This window comes from Mus caroli, chromosome 12 (genome assembly GCF_900094665.2).
Source record: "Mus caroli chromosome 12, CAROLI_EIJ_v1.1, whole genome shotgun sequence".
Classification (NCBI taxonomy): domain Eukaryota; kingdom Metazoa; phylum Chordata; class Mammalia; order Rodentia; family Muridae; genus Mus; species Mus caroli.
In genome coordinates this window covers 110437392-110458156 of record NC_034581.1, presented here as the reverse complement: position 1 = coordinate 110458156, position 20765 = coordinate 110437392, and the positions used below count along the sequence as shown (strand labels likewise).

The 20765-nt window shown below is 40.1% G+C and overlaps 1 protein-coding gene across 3 annotated transcripts in view; it reads left to right on the top strand.

The window, feature by feature from the left end:
* The window catches only part of Wdr60 (WD repeat domain 60), a 56109-nt gene that overhangs the window by 14963 nt on the left and 20381 nt on the right, over nucleotides 1-20765 (top strand). For all 3 annotated transcript variants that reach the window (XM_021179531.2, XM_021179530.2, XM_021179532.2), the window contains 8 exons: nucleotides 190-498; nucleotides 1718-1795; nucleotides 2268-2484; nucleotides 6668-6770; nucleotides 14900-15029; nucleotides 15634-15745; nucleotides 16529-16617; nucleotides 18507-18636. In XM_021179531.2, coding sequence (XP_021035190.1) covers nucleotides 190-498; nucleotides 1718-1795; nucleotides 2268-2484; nucleotides 6668-6770; nucleotides 14900-15029; nucleotides 15634-15745; nucleotides 16529-16617; nucleotides 18507-18636 — 1168 coding nt within the window. The remainder of the gene's footprint in view (nucleotides 1-189; nucleotides 499-1717; nucleotides 1796-2267; nucleotides 2485-6667; nucleotides 6771-14899; nucleotides 15030-15633; nucleotides 15746-16528; nucleotides 16618-18506; nucleotides 18637-20765) is intronic.

Genomic DNA, 20765 nt, shown 5'->3' with positions numbered 1-20765 from the left:
CATGTCACTGTATTACACACAGGCAGCTCATGTCACTCCCTGTTCATACAGACAGCACATGTCACTGTAATACACACAGGCAGCACATGTCACTGTATTGCACGAAGGCAGCACATGTCACTGTATTGCACACAGGCAGCAGTGTGTGTTGTGACCCTCAGCTCACGTAGCTTTCTCTGTTGGTTAAAGCTGCAGTATGGAGACAGTAAGGAGCACCCCCTCAGCTACTGGCTGTACAAGGAGGACTGCGAGAAGAAGCACAGGAAAGCCAAAGACGCAGATCGGGAGAAGAGGCTGCGAGAGAAGAGCAGCATGAGGGAGAAAAGGGAGAGGCATGCAAGGGAGAAGGGGAGCTCGCTTTCCGACAGGGAAGTGGAGGACAGACACAGAGAGAAGCGGCACAAGGAAGGTCTGCACTATGATGAGGAGAGGCGCCGAAGTCATGCAGATAAAAAAGAGAGATCTTCGAAAGAAGAGCACAAGAAAAGGGAATTGAAGGTATTGCTCCACGGGATTGTCTTTATGCTCAGTCTGAAGTCAACAGGTAGCGCGTGTATTGCTCAGAGTAGCCGAGTAATGCTCAGACTTACTCTCTGATATCCTAAGAGCTTTTGGTTATGATGATGAAGCATCAGCTGTAAGTCAAGAGAAGAATGGCTTATTTGGCTCATGTTCTCAGAGGTGTCAGTTCATTATGTCAGGGAGAGCACAGGCCTGTGCTGCAGGCTTCTGAGGCCCCTAGGATATGCCACTGTGCTGCCCTCATTTAGGGTTGCCTTTTCCCCTAGTTGACTTCCACTCTTTGGACACATCTTCATGACAGTCAGTGATGCGCTTTATAAATATTGTCAATGCTTCTCCGTCTAATGAAGTTCACATTAACCATCACAATGGGGGTGGCATGAAAAGTTGACTGAAGTCAATACTTTGTAATTAGTAGAGGGAGAGTAGTAATTGTAGTCATGTGGTACATGTGCTGCCCCTCCCCTCTTTGAGATGAGGTCTAACTATGCTGTGCAGGCTGATCTATAGCTTTGGCTTCCAGTGATCCTCCTGCCTCCATCTTCCAATCAGCCTAGATTACTGGTGCTTGCTATCACACCCAGCTGTTAATATATATTTAACAGTAAATTGAAAATCTTTTATTAAAATTTGAAATTTAACATTAAAAAGGTAGGTGCTACTTTTAAAGGAGAAATTAAGTGATCCACTTATGAAGCAGCTTGAATCAGAATTGGTAAAGAGGTTTAGAAAAAATGAAAAAAAATGTATAGCTACTTATTGCCAAGGTTTTATTTTCTTCCTGTGTATACTTGACTTCATCGGTCCAGTTGCTTAATGTTTTCAGAGACCCACTGTGGTGACTTTTGTTCTCATACATGCACTTTGAACTGCTGCTTTTATAGAACCTGAAACAATTGTCCTGTATCCGTCACATGTATATTGTATAATGTTTGTTATAGAATAAACACCTCTCAAACATTTATCATTGTTTATGGTGAAAGCTTAAAGGCTTTCTAGCTTTTTGAAAGTGTAGTGTGTTCTTACAAGGGCATCTCTTAAAATAATCCTAAATTGTTATGTTTTACAAATAATTTTAAATCAGCATCACATGAATCCTAGAAAAAACATATTTCCAACTTCTCTGCAATATTTAAGTTTATGATTGACTTTTTTTGTTTGTTTGTTTTGTTTCATGTTCAACTTTTGTTTCTAGGAACTTGAAAAAGAAGACAACGATTTAGAGGCTACTGGGCCTGATGAATATCTGCCCAACTTAGAAGATGATTTTGTGGTATGTATAAAATTTAAATTTTTCTCAGTTTAACAATTTGGTCTTAAAAATTAGTGCATATGTAGTAATTATTTTCTCTCTTGTCCGCGTCTGGTAAGATTTGATGTAGATCTGGTTGTTACCTGTGCAAAGTTGGCTATATTCCCACCAGTGGTTACAGTTTAACCCCATTTTAAGTGCACTGTATTTATGTGTGTATGTCACTATAAGGACATATAACACTTCACAATGTTAGCACAAAGTTCGTACATTAATACTTACGAGTATACATGGTTCTATATTCTGCGGTTCACTTCAGAAAAACAAAGGTAGCAGTATATTATAGATTTACAGTCCAGCAGCATTAAAATCATTGAATTATAATTAGCTATAAGAGTTTTGCTGATTTTACATTATAAGTTGTAATGTTTTGTTGTATATGAGCATCAACTCACTTGCCTTAAGCCGCCCCACACCTTCCTATTGCTTGTAGGATTATGAAGATGACTTTGAGGTTTGCGATGGAGACGATGACAGCAATAATGAGCATGAAGCTAGAGAAAAGGCTGAAGAACTTCCTCTGGCCCAGAAAAGGGAAATACAGGAAATTCAAAAGGCGATCAGTGCAGAGAATGAAAGGGTTGGCGAGTTATCTTTGAAAATGTTTCAGAAGCAAGGTTGGACGGAGTATACGAAGGAGCCCTGGACAGGTATGCATGGGGACACTTGTAACTGGGAACATGTTCTGTGAGCTCTGGTAACGGTGGTTACGAGCGAGCTGACACGAGCTATCTTCCATGTACAACCATGCATATTGTTTTGCACTGCAAACAGCCTCTTGTACAGCCTGTAGGCATGTGTTCTTGTTCCCTTTGGTAATGTCCTCGAATTTTCACCAAGTAAGAATTTTAATTTCATAAAGGAAATCCCTTGAGAAAAGGTTCAATAGCCAGTATGCTTCCTGACCTGCTGTGAGTGCCATCTCAGGCCTATTGGCCACCTCACAGGGCTGCTCTCTGTTTTGTACAGTGCCTTGGGCTTCTGTGGAGCTAGCAAGGCCTATCACTTGCCCTGTGGAACAGGTCTGCTGACACATAGCCCAAACCTCCTGCCAGTAAGATCTTGTAGTCCACAATGAATCAAGTTAATAGCAATTAGTTATTAGTGCAGTGTAATAATGCATCTGGAAGAGTAATCAGCAGTCACATTGTGTGCCTGCTGCAGAAGTAGCAAGCTATTGGGCAGTATGGATCGTTGGTGTTCTATAAGTTGATAGCTAGAAGTACTCGTTTGATGCCTGGGCTAATGCATCTGGAAGAAGGAAGGACGCAGTCTTTTTACTGTGTGGATTGCACTGTGTGGTACTGTACCATGGTACCCAGGTACTGGTACTATGGCCTCAGAGTGGCAAGGCAGTATATTTAACTTAGGTCTGTATAATAGATCCACGAACAACCTTTTCATTTCCTTCACTTATGTTTGGCATGATATCTTCCTTTACTCAGTTGGCAAGATGAATTGGTCACTCCCACACACATTGCTCCCTAGAAAGGAAGAACTATGATTTTGGCCCATCAGTATTAAGCTATTGCAAGGGACATGAGAGAAGGGTGTGTACAGAGACAAAGTCATGTTCTATGCTGTCGGTAGTACCTCAGAAGTTGTTTAGTGGTGCTCATGGAGTTTTAGATCTCAACTTTTAGCATTGGCTAGCAGTGTGACCTTTCTGTTGCTGTGATAAAATAGTGAGACTATAATATAAGCGCCTTAGGGCAGGAGATAATTTATTTGCTGTACATTTCCAGGCTACAGTCCATCACAGACCATACAAGTCAAGGCAGGAACAAGCAGGAGATTGGAGCAGAAACCCTGGCAGAATGCTGCTTGCCAGCTTGCTGTCTGACTCATCACCAGGCCATGCTTAACTAGCTTCCTTAGCTAGTCCAGGACTACTAGCTTGGGAATGATGCCATCTGTAGTGGGCTGAGCTTTTCTACATCAGTTAAGATAGTCAAGCCAAGCCTTCATAGATGTGTCCACCGATAAACCTGATACACACAATTATTCAGTTGTGATTTTTTTAAAGGTGATTATAGGCTGTGTCAAGTTGACAGTAAATGCTAACTAGGATGGATAGTTACTTAACCTTTCTACTTTTCTGCTTCTGTAAGGGTAAGACTCCCTGGATTGTTAATTATATAAGTTAATATGTATAATGAACTCATAAGCATGAGTGCTAGGAGGTGTTGGCCATGACTACTGTTTAATCAAACTGTATCCTGCTTGGCTAACCAGGGCTGTCATATTATACTCTGCTGCATCCTGGGGTCTATTTGATAATAAGATGGCCATTTTACCCTTTTCTGTGACTATAGGAAACTGATAAATACCTTTTGCAGTGCATCAGAGTCATCCTTAGTGCTTGAAAAAGTTTTTACAACTCCAGAAGGCATATCTCCATCTGTTGGTGAGTTAGTGCCAAATGATGACCAGAGGTGTCAGCTGTGCTCCAGTATCTATATCTGTGACTGTAAAGACCAAGATGGGTTTGCTCATTTCAAAATCTGAGACAGTAATTCTCTCAAGGTCTGTTGGGAGCTTTGTAGTTGGCATACTGATGTCCATGGCATGGACTCTTAGTAGTGCCAGAACTTAAACTTTGGTCTGGACATGGTCTCCTCCAAAATCATATTCTCTCCATCACTGGTCTTCTGCTTTGAGGGTCAGTGCAGTTATGTGCACAGGCCTCTGAAGGTTTATAAGAATCACAGATGGCAGGTCTGTGTCTTATACTCTTGTTAAACTCAAACACATGTCCAACAGTATTGAGGAGACAGATTAATACATAATTAATACATAATTAACACATATTCCAGATAAGTAAAAGCAGGAAGCTTACAGGAACTTTTAGAGGAAAGTGGTGGATTGAGGGATGGTTGTTTCCACCAAGAAGGATAGCCTAAGATGCTGCTTTTCTCCCAGCCCAATAATAAGGCCATCATATCTTTGGAAATCTTGGTATTCTGATGAGACACATACCTACACTTTGATTTGTTTGTTCCTCTTTTACATTTTAAGTGGTTCATCTCGTCTTCATTTATAGTCATTTCTGCCTTTTAACTATTTTGTATTTATGCACTACTTTTCTTATTCTAGTGTATCATTCTTGTCTGTGGTCACACACCACCTACCCCGTTTCCCCCAAAACACTGGACTCCTGTAGGTGTAGGTAATACCCAGCCCAGTAGATAAACTATAGTTTCTCTCCTATGTGCATCCTTAAGATTAAGTTTAGCTTGTAAGTCAGGCACAGGGAGAGGGTAGTGGAGAACAATCACAGCAGTCGACTGTAACCAAAGCTGGCTGGGCGGGGACTTGGCTCAGTTAAAACAGTTTACGGTCCTCTGATTACACATCCTGTATTGATGAGAGGTGATGGAGTGATGATCTAGACTGAGATGAAGTGACATGGGCACTGGGATAGACTACTCCTGCATCTTCATGGCCTTGTGAATGGAGCTTCTACCTGGAATCTTTCAGAAGAGTCTGACTTCATTGCAGTTGAGATTTGCTTCAGGTGTTGCCCTTCCTCCGTAGTGAGCTTCTTTCCCTCAGGTGAGGGTGGACCCCTGCTTAAGTCTGCATTGCCTAAGTGCTATCTGAACAGTTTATTTTTATTTTATGTACATGAGTATCCTGCATATATACTTATACACCATATGTGTACTTGGTACTTTCAGAGGTCAGAAGAAGTTATCAGATTCCCTGGAGTTACAGACAGTTGTGAGCTGCCACATGAGTGTTGGGAACCAAACCAGGTCCTCTGCATGATCTCTAGTCCCAGAAGTGCTTTCTGATGCCACACTGTGCAGTCAGTTTGAGCACATTTTCTGTTCTTGTTTCCCCAACACAAGCATAGTGCCTTCTCCTTTTAATTAGGTTCCCATCATGCAACAGTGTGGAAACTTTTGCAGGTTATGATGTTGCAGCAAATGTAGCATGAATTTCTTATTTTTACCATTGGTCTTAGCAGCCTCAGGATTTTTTCTTTCCTTAAATTGAGGACATTCACCTTTTTACTTCAAGGAAACTCCTTTAAGTTTTTATTGTGTATATATGTGTGCATGTATGTATGTATGTATGTATGTGTGTGTACATGTGTGAGGGAGTGTGTGCTTGTAATGGTGTTCATGTTAGGGTCAAAGGGCAACTTTCTGAAGTTGCTTCGCTCTTTCCATCTTGTGGGTTCTAGGAATCACTCAGGTTGTCCGGCTTGTAGGCAAGTTTCTTTATTTGCTCTGCCATCTGGTGGTCTCAGAAGAAGGTACTAATGGTTCCTCTTTGGCACATTCATATTGTTTTCCTGTCCTTTTAGGGCTAATTAAGGGTTTCTTGAGTACTAGCAGTGTGACACCAAGAAAGCTGATATGACACTGTGTCTGTAGGGGCGAGTGACTGAATTGGTGGCAGGGAGCACATACAGCCTGCCTACACCAAACTATGGGATGGTTCATGTTCTAGACAAGACGTTGTGAGATTTTCAAGCTATTCAGAACAGAATGTACTTCAATTCTTATCAACTGTTGACTTTGACTTTGGAATTACTCATTAATAACTTTGAGGTCACAATAGACTTTAGGTAAATGGAGTCTTAGAAATGAGACCGCAGGTGAGGTTTTGCTTTTTTTTTCCCCCAGAGTAAGTAGGATAATGATAGGAACCTATATTTTATGCATATATTCATAAACATGTCTAAAGTTCTTACTGGTGTGATTTATCAATTTCAATAAAAATTGTCCAGTGTGATTGTTATATATGTCTATAAATGTGGGTTTTTTTTCCTTGAAGGAATTATTTAATTGTCACAAAATGGCTTTTATTTTTCTTATGCAGATGCAAATGATTCCCCTTCTAGAACCCCTGTTTGTGGAATTTTTGTGGATTTTGCAACAGCCTCACATCGTCAAAAGAGTCGGAGTCAGGCCCTCAAGCAAAAGTAGGTATATGAAGAATTTGTCACAGGGTTGTGTGTGTGCGTTTGTGGATGAAACTCAGGGCCTGTGTACTGTAGGCAGATGTTCTCCCATTTAGCCAATCTTAGTTGTAGCTTTGTGTAAATGCATATTAACGTACTCTTCATCAACATAATCTTAAAACTAGAGTTTTGTATTTTCATTGTTGATTGTTTAGGGATTGAACCCAATATTTTGAGTATTAGGCAAGCAATCTCCTTCTGAGCTGTATTCCTATCCTGGTCAATTCCTTTACTACGACTACAGTTCTTTCTGGTCACTGGTTAGTCTGATTAGTTCACACCCTTTTGTGTACAAGGTGCTTGCTAGCTAATGACTGCAGTACGTTCATGGCTGACCATTTTGGACTAAGCCATGGAGCCCATGGTCTGTTTTGACTGCGGCAGAATCACAACCATACATTTAGATGTCTGGTGGCCAGAATCTTGCTAGCACTGTCGCTCTGTGGTACTGATCTCTTAAAATATAGGTATAAGCTTCTATGACCCAACAATTCTTGTATTATGTACACCTGCAAAACTATCATCATGTAAGTGATAACCAAGGTTTGCTACCTGCTCAAGCGTTAATTAGACTCCTTTGGTCTGCCACCTGCTCAGACATTAATTAGGCTCCTTTGAACTCCTTTCAACTATGGCTCTAGCCATGAGTTCCTGCCCTGAGTGCCTGGATGGCTGAGTGTGGGGGAAATGCTAATGTGGGCAGCCCTATGTAGTGGAGAACCCTGGAGCACTCACCTCATAGCAGTCTTTCAAATGATTAAAGCTGATTCTGCAGTGGCTGGGGGACCATAACTTTTAAATTTGTCCTCCCACAAAGTCTGTGATAGTGTGATCAGGGATACTGAACCATAGTGACTAGAGCCACAGGGAAATGTTACAAGCAGGGTAACAAGAGAGGCAAGGAAGAAGAAGGCTTTTTGTCTTGCTTTCTTTCCCCTGAGAAATGACTCAGAATGACCAGTGATTCAATAGAAAAAAAAAGTTATGCTGTCAGTACAAAGATGAAATGTATTTTGTTACTAAGTCAGAAGCATGTATTCACACACAAAGGCCAATACTTCCCTTATTGAACAGATGAAATGCTAAAACAACTACAGTGTTCCATGGTCCTTTGAGAGCATTAACATAACATCTTGCTTTTATCAACTTGACAGGCAGAGGCAGCTTTCTATGATGTGTCAAATACAGCTACCCAATGACAGACACTATTGAGCAGCATATAATTATCAGAGCAACATTCTTTTTTGACTAGTGAGTTTCAAAGGATTGGGACAGAACTTCGACCATTTTCTATGATGAACAGTTTGTATTGAAGAAACAAAAAACCAAAAAAACCAAAAGCTCTTCAGCTAAAAACAACTAGGAGAGCTGAATCTAAAGCAACAGTAGTAGCCACAAATCCTGAGATGGCTGCACAAAAACTAGTAGCTTAGACCACCAGGACGCAAAGGATCAAGCTCCACAAGAGAAGTGTAGTGTGCCAATCCTGTGTTGCTGCTATTTTCCTATTCCAGGGACTATTTGGGTTTGTTTCTCAAGGTGGCCAAGTCAGGCAGAAAGCAAGAGTAGGGAACTGGGACATTCATCTACGGTGGGGAGATGGAAAATGAAGTTTAGGACTTTGAAGTAGGAGAATCCTTGATAAACACCCCTGACCTTGGTTGAAGTTCCTAAGGCCTATATGCTAGGAAGAAAGGCAGGTCTGAAATAATCTAACATCACAGAACATGACACTGAGCCTCTGATCATCTCAGTAGGACCTGTTGAGTGTGGCCTATTTGGATTCTGATTGCCAGGAAGAAACTAAGAGGAAAATACCCAAAATTTCTACAAAATTTCCTATACAATGTCTATTATACAGTAAATTACTAGACATATCAGGAATTGGAATCATATAACTCAAACCAAGAGTGTAGCACATTCATGTATGATCCTGAGAGCAAATCATTAGTTCTGGATTTTAGAAATAAGATCTTAATAGCATGTGATTAATGTGTGTATAAGCAAATTAACAAGCAATGAATTTGATCAGAACAAGAAATTTTAGGACTCTACTGCAAAATATAATAATTGAAATTAAAACTGAATAGATGAGTTAGTTCAATAACAAATTATCAGAGGTGGTAGGATCAGTGAGTTGGAGAGAAGACAGTGAGATAAGGATGTGGGGGCAGATTTGAAAGTGACCCAGACACAGAGTGTCTGACACAGAGTCATGACACAGAGTGAGGACCTTCTGCTCTGCTCTGTATAAAGGAATCATACCCTCCCAGAAGGAAAGGTAGAGGAGAAAGGACCAGGACAGATTTTCAAAAACTGATGAATGTAAATAATTTAAAGCCTTACAAGGTTCAAGAAGCATAAATGTCGATAATAAGGACAAAGCCAGGTGTGGTGGTGCCCGCATTTAATCCCAGCACTCGAGAGGCAGAGGCAGAGGCAGGTGGATTTCTGAGTTCGAGGCCAACCTGGTCTACAAAGTGAGTTTCAGGACAGCCAGGGCTACACAGAGAAACCCTGTCTCGAAAAACCAAAAAAAAAAAAAAAAAAAAAAAAAGTAAATAAGGACAAACAAAAGTACAGTGAGAGAGCACCAGACAGCAGGGCTCTTAAAAACAGCTAGAGAGGGGGGAGCCTGCAGTTTGAAAGTTGGAGCAGATGACAGCTAAGTGGGAGAGATTCAAAGGAAAATATAGGCCACAGTGATAGAGTGCTCCAAGTGCTGAAACTAAATAATGTCTTTAAAAATTAAAGTAAAAGATGCACATTTTCAGACCTACAAAACCATGAGAATTCTTTGCTTACAGACCTATAATAAAACAAACAGGGAATTTTCAGGCAGAAACAATTGATACCAGATAAAAACATGGACTCCTAAAGGAGGGAATGACCAAAAAAAAAAAAGGTAAGTTTATGAACCAATAAAAATCAGTACTGACTGATTAAATGACTGCAGTATCTCATGGAATTAGACATTAGATAGAATTAATTTCTTCTTCACTACTTAGCCCAAGAATTGGAGAAGTAAATGGCACAATAAGTCATTGTCAGGTCCTTGCAGTTAGATAAGAGGTTATATTAGAGTAGGGCAAGGGTATATGTTGAAATGTTTAGGGTGCCCATTCAAAGATAATTGAAAGAGAGTATTATAAGTGAATAAATAGGATAATTAAAACACAAGATCAATCCAATGTTAGGCAAGAAGAGAAAAAACAAAGGAATAGAGGATGTAAAAAAAAAAGAAAAACAGATGGTAAAGTAACCCAGAGTATGTCAGTAATGTCTCTAAATACTTGTAGCCTTTAAATTCTATTTAAGACACAGATTTTACAACTGGAAAAATAAGTATATTTTAGGGAAGAAACTTTTCATGCCAGACACAGAAAGGTTGAAAATACATGGATGGGGGAAGCTGTGTCAAGCAAACATACCTTTACCAAAACAATACCTATGTCAGACAAACATAGAATGAGAAGGCTACTGTCCAGTTATGTCGTAGTGATAAGAGGGCAAGCTTAACCGAGCCTGACACTTCTCACCTGTGTATCCAACAGGAGTGCGACATGGTTTGCAAGCACCACAGATCAAGCCGAACCCAAAGCAAAAATACTGTCCACAAATACAATAAAAGATGTGATAAGATAATCTTCTTAGATGAATGTATTTTGTTTTTTATGTGTGTTAGTGTATTGCTCTCTCTCTCTCACACACACACATATATGCTCCTCATGCATGCCTGGTGTCCATGGAAGTCAGAAGAGGGCGTTTGAGTTATAGTTATAAACTACCATGTTGGTACTGGGGATTGAATCTGGGTCCTTTGCAAGAAAAACAAATTTTCATAATCACTGAGCCATCTCTCCAGCCCACAGTCAGAGATTTTTTTTTTCTTTTTTTGTTTTTGTTTTTTTGTTTGTTTTTTTTCTTTTTTGAGACAGGGTTTCTCTGTGTAGCCCTGGCTGTCCTGGAACTCACTCTGTAGACCAGGCTGGCCTCAAACTCAGAAATCCACCTGCCTCAGCCTCCCAAGTGCTGGGATTAAAGGCGTGCACCACCACTGCCCAGCTGATTTTTTTTAACACACTTATTTTTTTGGTGATAGAAATTTAGTACAGACAAAAATGTAGTAGACTTTTATAACATTTAAACAGTCTTTTATCAATGGGCCAAAGTGAAGTAGACTATCTTTAACCATAATGGAATTAAGCTCCAAATCAAGAAAAGGTCAATTAGAAAATTGCCAGAAGTTGGGAAATTAAACATTATACTTCTTGGTGAACCATAAGAAAAAAGAAGAAATTAGGAGAGAATCAACGTCTACAATCTCTCTCTCTCTCTTTTTCTCTTTCTCCCCTTCTCTCCCTTCTTCCTCCTCTTTCTTTAAAGATTTATTTATTTTATGAATATGAGGGTTCTATCTGCATTATGCCTACATGCTAGAAGAGGGCATCAGATCCCAGTATAGATGGTTGTGAGCCACTATGTAGCCGCTGGGAATTGACCTTGGGTCCTCTGGAAGAACTGGATAGTTCTCTTAACTGCTGAGCTATCTCTCCAGCCAAGAATTTAAATTTTCCATCTTGGGTGCTGCTAGTTGGACTCAGGGCCCTGAGTGTACTAGGCCTGCATGCTGAGCCACACCCAGGCCCATGTGTTGTTTTTAATAGCAACAGTGAAAGGCAGCATTTGCAGACCTCCTTCTGTGTGGTGTGCTGGATCTACAACAGCAAAAACACATTGGGAAAGTGAAAGGCTGTATCTCAGAGGTCCAAGTAGGCACCAGGAGCCTTGGAGAGGCAGAAACTAATTAGAAATTATAAAGGAATGAAATAAAAGGCAAGAACAAAAATGTGTAAAATTGAAAATATTTCCAATAAATTCAACAAAGCCAAAATTATTCTTGGAATAAATTTATAAACTCTATGGTAGGTCTTGGTCAAGTACAATGAAGAAAACAAAGACACAGTAAAAATGGAAAAGAGAGCATTGCTGCAGAGCTAACAAACTCTGTGAATGATTGCCAATAAAGATCTAGGTGAGATGAGCAAACCTTAGAAAGGCACAGCTCAGCACAGCAGATGCAAATCCCAGAAGTTTTAGGCTGTTAAAACTTCTTTGTTAAGTTTGTTTAGTATGTAAATTACTTTTTCTCTCAAGTTAACGTACAGACATAGTTGGTCTGTACTCGAGGAAATATCTCCTGTTTTCACAGATTCCAGAGAACAGAAAAATGGGTCCCGTTTTCAACTTGTGTTTTTTTCCCTGAGGCTTAGCCAGACTTTGACTCAAAATTTTATGACTATGAAAATGAAAAGTTGTGTGTGTGTGTGCGCGCGCGCGTGCGTGCGTGCATGCGTGCGTGCGTGCCTGCGTGTGTGTGTGTGTGTGTGTGTGTGTGTGTGTGTGTGTATGAATGTATGTATGTATGTATTCAGATTGGCAGGTAGGGACATAATTTATTAGGGGGTTTGTCTCACTTCATTGCATGGGTCAAGAAGTACCTTAAAGGTTATCCAAATTATGAAAAACAAAACAAAAACAAAAACAGAAAAATCCATAGTATGGCTCCATTTAGGTCCGAAAGCCTGATATCAAAGGAAATGGGTGGTGTAATTCTGTTTTTTGGGGTTTTGTTTGTTTGTTTTTTTGTTTTTGTTGTTTGTTTTTTTGAGACAGGGTTTCTCTATATAGCCTTGGTTGTCCTGGAACTCAACTTTGTAGACCAGGCTGGCCTCGAACTCAGAAATCCACCTGCCTCCCGAGTGCTGGGATTAAAGGCGTGTGCCACCACGCCCAGCTGGGTGGTGTAATTCTTACACCAGATACAATGTGAGAGCTGGTGGACTCTTGACCCTTAGATCTGGGGTCCAAATGCTCTAGAGTCTGGAGTTCTGATGCCCAAAGGCAGAAGAGGATGCTGACTCCTGAATGGAAAGTAAGAATCCAGACTTTGTATGCCCTTTGTCTTACCTGAACCACCAGTCTTTTGGGTTATACTGCCTCACTGTGGGCAGAAAGACTGCAGTCATCTCAGTAACAAAGGTGTCAGTGCCCCAGACATCATCACAGACACTGCCGGGCAGCCCAGACAGCCCAATGAAATGATAAGTCATTTGGATGTCTAGCTCAGCAGAGACGCAGACTCATGTTTCCTGACATGTCAAAAATTACAGGGCTTCGTTGGCTACCTTAGTATTCCTATATATAGTCATCCATTACACAATGACACCCAAAATGGGTAACACCTAAGAATTAGGAACACAAGGTTGGGTTAACATTAATTTATGTCATCCATCACCTTACCAGAACAGCAAAGACATATAACAACAATAACATAGTCAACACTTGGTGTAGTAAATCTTAGCAAATTAGAACTGAGTAGAATTTCACCTAATAAGAATATTTTTATAAAAATTCAACAAGTAGTTTCATATGTTCTGGTGAAGCTTTTCAGCTCTAAAGGTGGGTGTGGAATCTACCACCTTTACTTCAGTCTAATTAGATGAAAATGAATAAATAAAATTATATGTATTGGAAAAATATTTTACTAGCTACATGATTATATAGATAGAATTTTAAAATCTATATCTAAAACTAAGATATATTAAGAGTGTGAATAATGAATGAATTTAGCAAAGATGTTGCATAAAAACTTATGGCAGTCAGTTGTTTTTCTCTGTACTAGCCATTAAATTTTCACCTATTAATAGGTGCCAGATAAACATGATTGCATTAGGCCTCCACAGAGAAATGTAGAACATATTATTGAGTCTTAGGAAACAAAAAAAGTGCCTTTCTATTATAAATCCCATAAGGGTATGTGTGAATTCATACTTTTCAGAAAGCTGATTCTGAAAATTACATAGAAATACTAAGATTCAAAAGTAGTGGAGACATTATTGAAGGAGAGAAAAAATTAGAGGCTTTCTAACCCAGATGCCAAAGTTAGTTACGGAACCCAGTTATCATCCTGTATTCTTAGCACAAGAACTCAAGCTGACTAAGTACAGGGTGGGGAACATCAGCCTTGACACACTGACACTGACTGTGTTGTAGTTGTTGTGCAGTAGGGAAAGGATGATTTTCAGTGGCTAATGCTGGAGCAGCTAGAGAAAGGTGTGGAAACCGCAAGCTGAGCCCTGTCTTGAGCCACCTACACAGGGAGACGATGTGCACAGCCAGGAAGTGTGGGATGTTCTTCTGTGGCAGGAAATCTCGAGGCTGGATTGTAGGGAGTGAGGAGAAAGTTGTAGGATGGTGGCCAGAGAATCAGATGATGTAAGAGTGACAGCGGTTGTGAGGCCTCTGAGTGAGTGGAGGAGGACAGGAGACGAGCCACGTGAGAACAAGTGACTTGTTAATACTGTGATTCTGGGAAGATCTTTCACCCATCCATATGTACTGAACACCAGCCATGTGGGAGTAGTGGTAAGTGGAAGAAATAAAGAACACTTTTCTTGCTCAGCTTGCATTAGACTCAGGGGAGGTGACTGGGATACTTACATTGAATCCAGTGCCATCACCTTTAGGGTGAAACTATTATAAATAGTTGGGAAAGAAGACTGTGAGGCAAGAGGACACCTAGGGTCTGGGGTTACTGGTGTCTGTCAGGAGCTTGTTTCCTGTGAGAATAGGCCGCTGTAGCTAGGAGAATGTAGGCTGAAAGCCTGGTTGTCATAGTGGCTTGATAGTACAAAAATGTCATCCTACTAGCCAACACAATACATCATGAAAACAGTGCTGGCCGTGGAAATTCTAGTATACATATATTGTAACTGTCAGCCTCAGTGTACTTCAGTGGGCCAGTCACACACTGGCTCATGATATACTCCCACCACTACTTGCTGACTGTTTTTATTTGTGCTTGCTTTTTTCCTTTTCTCCTAGGCCTCTAATGTGGGGTCCTGTGTAAGTTAAGAAAGCATTTGGCCACTGAGTTACATCCTCAACTCCTGTTTAATTATTTAAAATAATTTTTGAATACTTTAGACTCACTCTTAATTATTTACATGTGACCCTAAAATATACCCTCCTGCAAGTCCCTGAGTCTTGTTATTCAATTGAATTTTTGTTTCCAATCTGTTTTAAAGGACACGAAGTTCAAAACTGCTCCGGCTTATTGACTTAGACTTTTCGTTCACTTTTTCTCTCCTGGACCTACCACCAGTAAATGAGTATGACATGTACATTAGGAACTTTGGGAAAAAAAATACCAAGCAGGTTAGTGCTACCTAAGTGATAAAATGAAAGTACAGTATAAATGCATGTGCCTTGTGTCTACTCTGCAATATTAGAATTGGAAATGGCCTCTGAGACAGTAGTCAGGACAAAGTGTGTTCTTCCCAACTTGGTACTCATAAACTCAAGGGATGCAAAGTCTAACATAGCCTCTTGGGGCATGATTGGTACAGATGGCAGGTCCTTAGTTTCTTTTATGTTGAATTTTTGCTCACAAGCCCGTCTTAGCAGGCAAATCTCAGCAGCAGGAGCCTGATAGAAGTAGTAGTCATGCTACATCTGCAGTCAGAAGAGCAGAGTAATAGCTGCCTGCATAGTCATACTAAGTTCATTTTCTCCAATTTCTATACAGTACAGGACCCAAGCCCAGGGAATTGTGTCAGCTGCTTTTACGCAGGATTTCCCACATCAATTAAAGTTTGAAAGTCCCCCACAGGCTAACCTTATCCCAACCCCAAGTATACTTTAATTCTTTTTTAAAAGTGTATTAGGTTTTTTAAAAATGTAGTTACTTTTATTTTAAGTAATGGCAAATTGATCTGAAATTGAAACTAGATGTTAATTCTAAGCTACTTTTGCCTCTAAGGCGTATGTTCAGTACAATGAAGATAATGTTGAGAGAGACATTCAGACTGAAGATATAGAAACCAGGGAAGTATGGACCCAACACCCAGGAGAAGGCACGGCTGTATCTGGAGGTAACTGGTTGGATGTCTACTCTCTTTACAGTATGTTTTGATTTGTTTTGTTTTTATGTAACTCCTTTTATCCCAGTGTTGTTTTTGATGAGGTTTTTAGTATATGACTGTGGAAGTAACCTTTTAATATTCCTTTGAAAAAACAAATTAGCTCATGAATGAGATCAGAGCTGTTGAATCACAGGGAATCATTAAATTGGCCTGAACCCTAGTCTGATCCCTGAGAGGATTTGTAATGCCATGGGGAAGATACTGTCCTCCAAATACTCACGATATAACTTCACCCTACACCTGTAGGACAGACTCTGCTCTGAGAACAGCACAGTTTATTCTCATCAGTGTGTTGTCATTTTGAAGTGCAGTTCAGCAGTCTCTAAGATACAGGCATCTGCAGCTGTTCACATAGAATTTACTCATTGACCTTTTTTAAAAAAAATTTTTTTTTAAGGAATTGTCTATATGACTTCACCATAAGAAAGCTCCAAGGTTGGTTTCTCTTACTGCCAGTGCCCTGTACCCTAAGTGTTGCAGATTTCTCATCTTTAGATGCTTGATCTGTAACCTAAAACTCACACCAAACACACTGGTTCTTTTTAGTGCATTCCTCGTGGCTGTTGACGAAGATTCAGTCTGTGAACTTCCAGTAAAAAGTGTGATGTTGGGAGACAGTGTTGACTTTTCTCCAGGGTTCTCTGTGTCTGTGGCACTGTTTCAATACTGTGATTTGAAAAGCTTCACTGTTTTGGAGTCAACTTTATTGACTTAAAAAAACCTGTATTTTAGGTAGCGAAGAAAAAGACTTCTCTGATGTCACAGTTGTACCGAAGATCGACACTCCGAGGTTGGCTAACTTTCTCCGGGCAGCGTGCCAGGTACTTTCTGTGCTGCATGTCCTCTTCTGGGAGTTAGAGCTCAGGATTCACTGTGTTGTCCTTGTGGCTTAAAATCAGTTCTTTGTCCTCAAGTATTATTTTCTTACAGATTATCAGTAAAACATTCATATAAGTCCATGCACAACAACACTAGGTAACTGAAAATTCTGTTAGTTTTGGGTTCTATACTATAATTTCCTACAGTTGAAAATAACAACAAACTGGTAAAGCAAGTATAAACCTGCACAGTATTTGTAAATAATAAACAACTGGCGATGGGAAATTTCCAAGTACATAACCATGTACCACAGCAGACCTCCCTCACCTGATTTGTTATTCACTCCCCTTTTCATTATTTACCTGGTTATTTTGCAGCTGACTCTAATCATCATCTTTCAGTATAAATTTCTAAGAGAAAAAGATCTTTTGTTGATGTAAAAAGACACAGTGTCTCAAAGGGAATATGAAAGTTTATGTTGCAGCCAAATACCAGAGATTTAGGTTACCCTAAGTACCATCGTTCAACATGGTGAACATTTCCGCTAAGTTTCTAGTTACAGATCAAGAGTGAATCTTAAACCAAAGCACTTTTCAGATATGTTGGAAGAACAGTGGGTAGGAGGGGTACAGCAGCGTGAGGAAGTCTGTGCTGGAGGCCTCAGACACTGTCTGAAGACATTCTTAGTCATAAGGACAAGCATAAAGGTGGGCAATGCAAGGCTGCCAGGAGGTCTAAAGATAGATAGCATAAGAGGATTTGTTTGTAGACTTGTAATATTACAGCTCTCCACAATCACAAAGTTCTTTAACACAGGTGTGACCTACTAACATTGGTAATTTCTAATATATTAAGATATGAAGTTGATGTTCTAATCTCTATGTTGTCTCAAACTTTTTATATAAACTTAGAATTTAAATGTGGAGCAGACATAAACAGCCTACTAATGTTAAGCCTGGACAGGCTGATTTGGAATAAGCCTGTTTATCAGACTGTTATGTTAGAAATAGGATTAGGCTTGACATATTTGTTATTATTATTAGATTCTGTTTTAGTATAAAGTTCTTGCAACTGGTAAGAATAGAGTCCTCAGTGCAGTGCAGTGAAGAGGGAGATGAGCTGGTAACTAGGCAGTGACAGGGATGGGTACAGAAGCCTGCTGCAGCCCTGCTCCCATGGTGTCTGTGCATGGCACATCTCTGTCCAACCTACATGCAATCCTGCCAGTCCTTGAGTCATGTCTTCTGCTTCCTTTTACCATTTCTGCTAATTCTTAAGTCTTTTCACGTTCTAGAGATGACCTAGTTGGAGCCACTGCAGACATTTAATGCTGACTTAGAGTCAGTGAGTGATGGTTGCCTGTGTTTCTCCTTAGCACTTTGTTTGCTTGAGGGTGTTAGATGTCCAGGCTGCCTCCTCCTCTGAAGTTTTAATTGTATTTAATGAAGGAAACTATATGTAATATGAAATAATGGCATACTGTGACATTATATTAGTTTGCTGTTATTATACAAAAAGATACTTTTACTTTTAAAGTTATAGTATGGTGGAGCCAAACATTTATTTGTAGAAATGAAATCTACAAAAGGTAATTTTTAACCAAAGGATAGCATGCTGTTAGTGTTTTAAGAAGTATGGCTTATCTTTGGGGTGGTTTTTCTTTTTTAAAATACATTTTTTATTTTATGTGTATGGATGTTGCCTGCTTATACATCTGTGAACCATATGTGTGCATTCTGGTCCTGCAGAGACCAGAGGAGACCCTGGATTGGGGTTACAGCCAGTTGTGTGCTACCATGTAGGAGCTGGGAATTGAACCCAGGAACCCTGGAAGAGAGTGCTCTTCAGTACTGAACCATCTCTCCAGGCTTTGCTTACTTGTCTTTCAAAGGTGGTTGCTGTGTTGCTTGAAGAGGACCGTTTGGCAGCTGGACCCAGCTGGATTCCCCGGGCTCAGGACAAAGCTCTCAACATCAGTGACAGCTCATCTCAACTGAACACAAGCCTACCGTTTCTTCAGAGTAAGAGGTTTCTTTCTGATATTGGTTTATAGCTAAACACAAACATTTTTATTAGAACACTGATCATTAATGTTATATAGTTTAAATGTGATGGGATCTATTTTCTATAAAATAGAAACACTCAATGGCTGCAGAATTGCAAATACATGGTGAGTATTCTTTTCTTAAACATGTTTATGATTTATGATTTTCTTAATTAGAAGAGACCTGACAGCCATTTAGATTAGTGAACTTATTTAGTAAGTGGAAACTGAGATTGTCCATGTTTGTTTTAAGTCCTATAGTTTCTCTCAGGTAGTCATTCAGGTAATGCCCAGCTATGGAAATGGTAAACAAATGGAGTCAGAGTATTTAAATTGTTTAAACAAACTTCATTTGCAGGGTCAAATTTGAATTTTTATCTTATTTATTTATTTATTTATTTATTTATGGTTTTTCAAGACACACTCTCTCAGTATAGCACTGGCTATCCTGGTACTAACTCCATAGACTCATGCTGGCCTCAAATGTTTGGAGATCTGCTGGTCTCTTGTCTTTCAAATGCTAGGATCAAAGGCTTGTGCCACCACAGCCTGAGTGTTTGTTTTGAGTCACTGTGTCAGTTGTTAGGCTGGCTGTGAACTCTTGAGCATCCTGCTTTGGTCTCCCCAGATTATAAATGTATGCTCACATGCCTGTGTCCATTTAATAAATCTTTATCTAAGGGCAACTTTGTCTTTAAAGAATGTGACCAGTGAGGTAGCTGAGCTGTCATGGTTCTGGCTGTGTGAAGACTTGGCAGGAGTGAGTGGTGCCCAGCAGTGTTACTTCCTTCAAGAGACAGAATGAAAACATACTTTGGCACCTGTAAAGCCAGAGAGTTGCTGTCTGCCTCTGGCTCTACACATTTCTTTTGCTTGCCTGCTGTTTTGAGGTTGATTTAGGTACTTTTCTGTCTTTTAAGCATTAAATATATTGTTATGTTTTTCATATTCTTCAGAGTCTTTTTGTTCATCCTTTAGAAAACCGTAAATCATTGTACTTGCAACGTTCATTGTAAACACTCAGGAGGCAGAAGGAAAGAACTGGTTGTCTCCGGAGCTGGTGCACTGGGAATGGTAGCAGAATGGAATAATGTGAATTATGCACGTACCTAGAGGCTTTCGCTATCTAATGCATGTCTGTTCTTGGAAGACTTATGCATGTAAAAGTAGAGGAGATGTTTTGTTCACTTCCTGCTGTGCCTCAGTAAGATGAATATTGAGATAAAAGAAGGAGAGTGAGTCTGAGAAAGAGAGATTCAACTTAGGAGGCAGATAGCCTCACAGTGAGCAGTTAGAATTTCATTCATAATATGTCCCAGTCTCTGGTCAGATACAGTGATACTTTCAGCCTTCATGGGATGTGCCCACTGCTATTGTCACTGTTGAAATGTGCTGAGATGAGATGCCAGCATCGGCCTGCTTATTCATTCATTTGTGATATCTGTAGTATGCTGGCAGTCATTGGAGGAGTTGGGATTGAGCAAGTAGGTAAGACAGAAGTCCTTCACTTTGGGAACTTCTTAGTATCCTAATAGACTACAAACTAGCTAAGCATGGAAACATGGGCTGTAGTAGGAAGGGTTCCATTCCAAGTAACAGTTAAAGACAGAAGGTATCTCATCATGAGTGTGATCATGAGGAGACAGATGAAAAAGTGACCAAGGAAACATTGGGAAGTTTCCTATGAAAGTAGCAGCCCTAGGTATATCTTGAACCTCACAGAGTCAAGGTGACCAAGGGGGACGGAGTTGGGTAGTAATGATGCTCAGATCTCCTGTTGACTATGAGTTTCTAAAAATTACTACTTTCAAAATGGGATCAGAATACAGCGGTTATAAACTTTGTCAGTACCAGGCTGGTGAGATGCCTCATTTGGTAAAGGTAGTTTCTGCCAAGACTGGCTACCCAAATTCAACCCTGGAACATACCTGGGGGAAGGAGAGAACTGACTCCTGCATGAGGTCCCCTGACACCTACAAATGACACATGAGCACATGCACACAGACACACAGGTACAAAGAACACAAGGGAGGGACAAGGGGAGAGACAGGGGGAGGGAGGAGGAAAATAAGCATTGAGGAGAGGAGAGAGAGAGAGAGAGAGAAA